Source organism: Mustela nigripes, chromosome 16, assembly GCF_022355385.1.
Source record: "Mustela nigripes isolate SB6536 chromosome 16, MUSNIG.SB6536, whole genome shotgun sequence".
Classification (NCBI taxonomy): Eukaryota; Metazoa; Chordata; class Mammalia; order Carnivora; family Mustelidae; genus Mustela; species Mustela nigripes.
The window spans coordinates 14,487,992-14,495,145 of NC_081572.1; the positions used below are offsets into that span (position 1 = coordinate 14,487,992).

Genomic DNA, 7,154 nt, shown 5'->3' on the forward strand with positions numbered 1-7,154 from the left:
GGAAATGCGGACCTCAAGTGACCAAGGTGGCGGGAGTGGAAAGAACTGCCACCCGTCCCTCTGAGGCTGTCCCTGAGCCAGCAGTAAGTATGACTCCAAAAAATGACTCCAGACCTCATGGATTGAACCTCAGAGGGATTCCTGAAGCCTGAAAGAAGTCACTTTCAGATCAAGAGCCGATCTGTAAGCTTCCACAATAGGTTCGGAAAACCCCAGATTTCAAATCTGAAAATATGAAGGGCTTCCAAACACTGAATTTCATGGATTCCAAGATGATGGGCAATTCATCTTGAGCCTTTTGAGGCTGACCCCAGAGATGCTAATCACAGCCTCTTCCCACTAGCCACCACACGGAGGCCATGGTTCTATGTCTCTGAACATGGAGAAGCCAGGGGTCTGGCCCCGTGGTGCCCCAAGAAAGGATGGGTGACTCCCCAGCACTGGAGGGAAAATCTCTAGTCTACCTCCACACCCTTCCATTCTAGCTGCCACTGTGGTAACCCCAATGGGGCATCCTCAGGGACCTCCAGAGTCTTGTGAGCCAGTCTAGTTCTGGGGTCAATGGAAGTGGGTTTGGTGAGAAGAGAAGGTCCAGTCCCCTGATCTGGCTGGTTCCATCTGTTCTTCCATCTCCACCTGAGGAGAACGTTAGCCACACCTCCCTTGTACCCATCTTGTGTGGTTCTTGAGCAGTCCCCAACTTGGGCTCCTGTACCCTCACTCCTAAGGGAGGCCTGAGGCCTCACCATGGTCCACAGTTCACATACAAGTTCCCCCACCATTAGCTAGAAACTGGTCATGAAGGGTTCCACATCCGTCCTCCACAAAGAGGGAAGGGGCAGGCAGAAAGCTGTGTGGAGCTCCGAGAACTTCCTCCATTTTGCTCCTGGCCCCTCCACTGTAGTAGAGCTGCAAGGAAGAGCAGAGAGCCTTTCCCATGCCCCCCTCTTCCTCAGGCCTACATCTTCAATGACAGCCCCCTCTGGTCCTCCCTCAGCCCTGCCTAGGGAAGAGCTCTGTGCATCCCAGTGCCTTCCCCAGCAGACAATGAATCAGGGCACAGTTGGGCGATGATTCTCGAATGATGGGAGAAAAGGAAGTGTATCCTAAAAGTGGGAGGTGGCAAGAGGCCAGCACTTGCATCCTGGACCACAAGGGTGTGGCTTTTCAACATTGGTTGCCAACACCATAGCCAACGACCTCTAGAAGGGTTTACTGGTTCATTTGTTTATTTTCCCACAGGGCAAGTGCTAAATGTTCTTAGACTCAAGAGGTGGAAGGTGTACAGGGAGGGAAATTCCCGCTCTTAGTCCTGGGGGTGATCTGATGCTGGTGGCCTGCCAAGGCCACAATGTCCCCACGCCCTGGCCTGGAGGCTGAAAGGTGACTGTCCTACCCAGCCTTCCCAGCCGCCGCCTTCTACGGCTACCTGGTCTCCAACATGCACCCCATGTCTGGCCCAGTCTTGCGTGGGATATGAGGGACCACAGCCCGCCTCATGGCAGAGGACAAAGTGAAGCAAAGGGATCCTCATGATGAGGGGCGGGATCTCCGTTTTTGTTTTTGTTTTTTTAAGATTTTATTTATTCATTTGATAGAGAGAGGGAACACAAGCAGGGGGAATGGGAGAGGGAGAAGCAGGCTTCCCTCTGAGCAGGAACCTGATGCGGGGCTCGATCCCAGGACCCTGGCTGGGCTCATTACCTGAGCCAAAGGCAGATGCTTAACCGACTGAGCCACCCAGGAGCCCCAGGATCTCTGTTTTGAGAGACATTTAAAAGATACACTAACTAAGTGGCCCACCCAGTCTGCTCTGGAGAAAGGGTTTGGGATGATCAACAGGGGAAGAGGAAGGTTTGGGAGGTCAACTTTGGCTGAAGTAGCTGGCGAGAGCAAGCCTCTCTGAGCCTCAGTCAGCTCCTCTGTAAAATGGGGAGGCAATAATTCCGCCTTCCCAAGATGGTCATGAGGGTCAAACAGGTCACAACGTGAAGAGTTCTATACAAATATTAAAGGAGAAGGAGGACCGGGAGGTAACTGAGGTAACTGGAGAGAGCATCTTTGGGGGTGCTGTACCCGAAGTTCCCAGTATGGGGACGAGACCCAAACTCTCAAGGGCTCTTCCGAACTGGAGATCCTCTGGCGGTGGCTGGGTTGGGTGGGGGGTGGGGGTGGGAAGCCCCAGGAGCCTGGGTCTGTCCCTGGCACTTCTCTTCTTGGTTTGCATCTCTATAGCACGTTTGAGGAGTTGGGGGGGAGGTTATGACTCGCCCCAGTCACCTAGAGGTGTCCCTACTTCAGGAAAACGGGGTGGAGGCAGGGGCAGACAGTGTGGGGCCGGGGCCCTCTGGAGGTCCGCGTTCAGCACCACCTGCCTCAGGCCAGACCCAGTGGTCCGATGGCGGGAAAGGGGGCGGGGGGATGGTGACAGCAGCAGAGGTGGAACCTGGGGCTGAATTGTACCCAGAAACCCCAGGATCCTGGGCTGTTCTGGGCGCCCTTTCCCCAAATACACGTTCTCCCTGGTGGACAGAGGGCAGCTGTGCAGGGAGGAGGAATAGGAACAGAGGGGGAGGTACAGCCCTCACAGCACACCTGGCCTACACGGCCCCCCATTCGGGGACTGGCTGGGTCCTCCTCCCCTGGGCAGACCACCCCATGATGGTGCCCTACCACATCGCACCTGCCACCTGCCCCTGGAAATGAGGACAGATTGGGTGGTCTCTGCAGCCGAGACCCTGTGTGCACAGTCCTCAGGGCCGGCGACGGTGGAGAGGCGGAAATGCCAGGGCCGGCCTGGGGGACATGACCCCGAGAAGAGCGGGAACAGGACAAGAGGGAGGAGGCTCTAAATTATCCATCAGCACAGACCGGCCACTGGCCCAATGCATAAATGTATAGAGAAAATAGGTGGGGGCAGAGGGGGAGAGAGAAGGGACCAGGGTATAAAAAGGGCCCGCAAGGGACCGATTCCAGGATCCCAGCACCCAGCTCCCCAAAGCGCTCAGGGTCCTGTGGACAGCTCACCTGGCTGCAATGGCTGCTGGTAAGTCCCCTTGGCCTTGGCATGTACTGAGGGGCAAGGGAGGGCTGGGGTGGGGGGCCTGCCAATGGTTGGGGCGCTAACCCTGGGCTCTGGGGCTGCTGGAGGGGAGAAGAGAGGGCTCTGCCCAGATGTTTGGCCAAGTGTTAAATGTTCTCAGCCCCTGGGGGCAGGGGAAGGGCTGGCAGGAAACGGGCATCTCGTTGTCTGGGCCCCAGCCTTGCCCTCTGTGTCCCTCTGTGTGCAGGTCCCCGGAACTCCATGCTCCTGGTGTTCGCCCTGCTCTGCCTGCCCTGGCCTCAGGAGGTGGGCGCCTTCCCGGCCATGCCGTTGTCCAGCCTGTTTGCCAACGCCGTGCTCCGGGCCCAGCACCTGCACCAGCTGGCTGCCGACACCTACAAAGACTTTGTGAGCTTCCCAGGAATGGGTGCTGGGGGTGGGGCAGGAAGGGGTGACTTTCCCCCAACCCCTGGGACGCAAGGGGGTGGGAACCGAGGAGCGAAGAGGTTGTCCCCTGAGCACACACGGAGGGGGCCTCCGAGTCAGGCAGTGAGGAGGACCTGGGCATCCTTCCTCCAGGAGCGGGCGTACATCCCCGAGGGCCAGAGGTACTCCATCCAGAACGCGCAGGCCGCCTTCTGCTTCTCGGAGACCATCCCCGCGCCCACCGGCAAGGACGAGGCCCAGCAGAGATCCGTGAGTGGCCCAGGGCGGGCCGGCGGGCCTCCTTCCAAGAAGGGGGCTCCTGCTCTCTGCAGGAGTCCGGCCCCTGGGGCAGAGGGCGGCCGGGGGAGGCCCCCCAGGGCCGAGGCCAGCGGGCCCACCACCCCCTCCACCCGCAGGACGTGGAGCTGCTCCGCTTCTCGCTGCTGCTCATCCAGTCGTGGCTGGGGCCCGTGCAGTTCCTCAGCAGGGTCTTCACCAACAGCCTGGTGTTCGGCACCTCGGACCGAGTCTACGAGAAGCTGAAGGACCTGGAGGAAGGCATCCAAGCGCTGATGCGGGTGCGGAGGGCGCCGCGGGTCCCCTCCCCTGGGCCTGCTGGCCCCGCTGGTTCTGACGAGGGGCCGGGGGGGGGGTCTTGCAGGGGCTGGGAGACGGCGCCCCTTCCTGTAGAGCAAGCAGTCCGACCTTGACCCCTGAGAACGCTTACTCGGTTCCTCCCGGGAATCCTCCATTCCCTTCTCGGAGCCCTGGAGGGGAGGGCCGCTGGCGGTTGGGGGACAGGGAAGGAGCAGCGGGCGACGCCTGGGCCTCTCTGTCCCTCCTCCCCTTGGGCAGGAGCTGGAAGACGGCAGCCCCCGGGCCGGGCAGATCCTGAAGCAAACCTACGACAAGTTTGACACAAACCTGCGCAGCGACGACGCGCTGCTCAAGAACTATGGGCTGCTCTCCTGCTTCAAGAAGGACCTGCACAAGGCCGAGACGTATCTGCGGGTCATGAAGTGTCGCCGCTTCGTGGAAAGCAGCTGTGCCTTCTAGTTGCCGGGCTTTCCTTTCACCCCCTCCCCACAGCCTCCCCTGACCCTGGAAAGGGCCTCTCCCGGTGTCCACTGTGCTTTCCTAATAAAATGAAATTGCATCACAGCGTCTGAGTGGGCGTCATGCTATCTCGCGGGGCAAGTGGCTGGCTGGGAAGACAACCGTTGGCATCCTGTGGGGTCTGCGGGGGAGGATCACTGACCCCATTCTCCCTGGGCTAAAAAGAAACTGACACGTTCACTCCTGTCCATGGCGCATCAAGTCCCCTGCCCAGGCCCCAGGCCCCAGGCCCCAGCTCACTGGGCAACCACAGGTCAGGAGCACCCCCCATAAATTCCCTGGAGACGTTCTTCCCTCCCCCATGGGCACCACAACACCAAATCTAGCCCCCAAGAGCGGGAAGACATGGAAAGCAAGGCAAGCTGTTAAGTACAGAAGCAAAATGCCCCAACATGGGAGAAAACAACAAGAGAAATCAGAATTACTTTTGTGCAGAAAGTCTAAGATGAAGACACAGTTAGACCCTGCCACTCTTGGGAAGCGGGAACGATGCAAAACAGCTTTAGAATATTCGGGATCTGAATGGTGGCAAGGAAGTGGAGGAAAGACACTAAATCAGGGTTGCAAATTAAGTACCAGTGGGGGCCAGGTAGATAATTATGAAAGTAAGGAGGGCTGGTCGTGAAGGGGTAAGTCCTAACTGACACTCCACTTCCGCATCAGGGGTACAGCCCAGATCACAGGGACCAGAGCAACCTGAAGAATTCAGACCCCAGTGAAGTTGGGGGCCTAGCCAGACTTTGCCCCATTTAGAACCACGGGGCAAGGTTGTTATTTTTAAAACACACAGGACATACAGACTTTCATGTGAAATCTGATTTTTAAAACATCAGTGACTAATTCACATTAAAATTTTTTTTTAATATTTTATTTATTTTAGAGAGAGCATGTGTGAATGGGGTGGGGGGAGCAGAAGGAGAGTCGGGGAAGGGGAAAGATCTCAAGCAGACTGGGCACTGAGCCGGAAGTGAGACTCGGGGCTCGATCTCACAACCCTGAGATCATGACCTGAGCCGAAACCAAGAGTTGGACACTTAACTGAATGAGCCACCCAGGCGCACCCATATTGAAAACACTTTTAAGGGCAAAAATGAACCCAAACTTATTTGCTCTTCAAGCTGTCAGTGCGTAATTTGTTCTAAGGGTAGTGGATTGGGATAACTTGTGAAAGAATGAATCAGAAATATTTGGACTTGAATTTAGGCTCATGAGTAGATTCCTTAACCTCTCTGGGACCCAGTTTTCTCACCTATAAAATGAATGACAACAAATTGCCTTGCAAGGCTGTGTTAGGATTAGGTAAAATGATGTTTCTACAGTGTTGACACATTACAGCCCTCATGAAATTGCTGCTCTTTTACACTGAATTTTGGAGTGTTCCATATTTTCTGAGGGAATGTTTAAATACTTGTTATCAAATCAAATTCTGTTTTGCTGATAGCTTCTCAACTGGTTCTTATTTCCACATGAACTTACAAAGAATGAAGTCTTTGGTCACCTAAACACCTTCGCTAAGTAGTGCCCTACAAATCAATACTTAGATGCTCAGAGGAACTCTAGTATCCAAGTATGATTTTGCAAAATCAACAATTCTTTTATAACACAATAGTCAGTGTCCTAATTAATCTTTATGAAAAGTTCAAATCTGTGTAAGCTATGATGGATTTTCTTTAGAACAAGACCCACCTGTATTCATTTTGGATATTTTACATTTAGTAAGTTCTTGGGGAATGGTTGAAAGATGGAATTATCAGAACCCCAAGCTCCACTTCTTAACTCAGAAACCATTCTTCTGCCATAAATCATTATTTTATTGTCTTGCTTAAAATCATGGACTTTGGGGGTAGGAAAGGATTCATAGGTAACCCTAATTCATTCTAATTTAGGAACTCTTATTCCATAGCATCGCTTAGAGATAGTACTCATTGTGTAGCACTAGTGTGAAGGGAGTCACTATCTCACAAGACAACTCACTCTATTAAACCACTCTGTTTTCAGAGACGTATTTCTTACATTAAGCTAAAAAGCAATATTCGTGTATTATCCCTCATTTGATCTCATAACTATTTGGAAATCTCATATTCTTCAGAAGTTGAGGTAATGAGCATAAATATAATGACCTCTTAGCTTGCATAAGTGTTTGAGAAGGAAATGTGAACCATCTCTAAAAAGTACAGTGTTTGTTGAATGAATGTGGCAGGAGAAGGGTGCCTATGGAACAGGGGTAAGCTACTAGGGAGAGGGTTCTAAAGTGGGGTTGTCATGACAGCAGTAGACTGCAGGGGGAGCCACAGTCCTGGGAGCGACCTCTCGGCTCCTTCTGGGTTTTGCAGAATCCAATCCACCAACACTGGTTGAGAGACACTAACTGATTTTGCAAAATTTTAGAATTTTAAAAAGACCTCAAAGGCCATCCCCTAAACGTCTTGATTTGACAAATGTTATTCTGCCTTTCAGCTTTTTAATTAAGCGGTGGATGCCACCCTCCATCACAAATTAGAAACACCTGAAATGTTTTCTAAACAATTTTTGCAGCAGCCTCCACTCCCTGCAATTCTGATTTAATTGG

General features: G+C 53.5%; 1 protein-coding gene across 1 annotated transcript; it reads left to right on the forward strand.

Annotated features, from left to right (window-relative positions):
• LOC132004499 (somatotropin) lies at nucleotides 1-4,525 on the forward strand. The gene is made up of 5 exons (XM_059380987.1): nucleotides 1-83; nucleotides 3,291-3,451; nucleotides 3,623-3,739; nucleotides 3,886-4,047; nucleotides 4,325-4,525. The coding sequence occupies exons 2-5, from the start codon at nucleotides 3,305-3,307 to the stop codon at nucleotides 4,523-4,525; spliced, it is 627 nt and encodes a 208-aa protein (XP_059236970.1). The 5' UTR covers nucleotides 1-83; nucleotides 3,291-3,304.
• The last annotated feature ends 2,629 nt before the right edge of the window (nucleotides 4,526-7,154 follow it).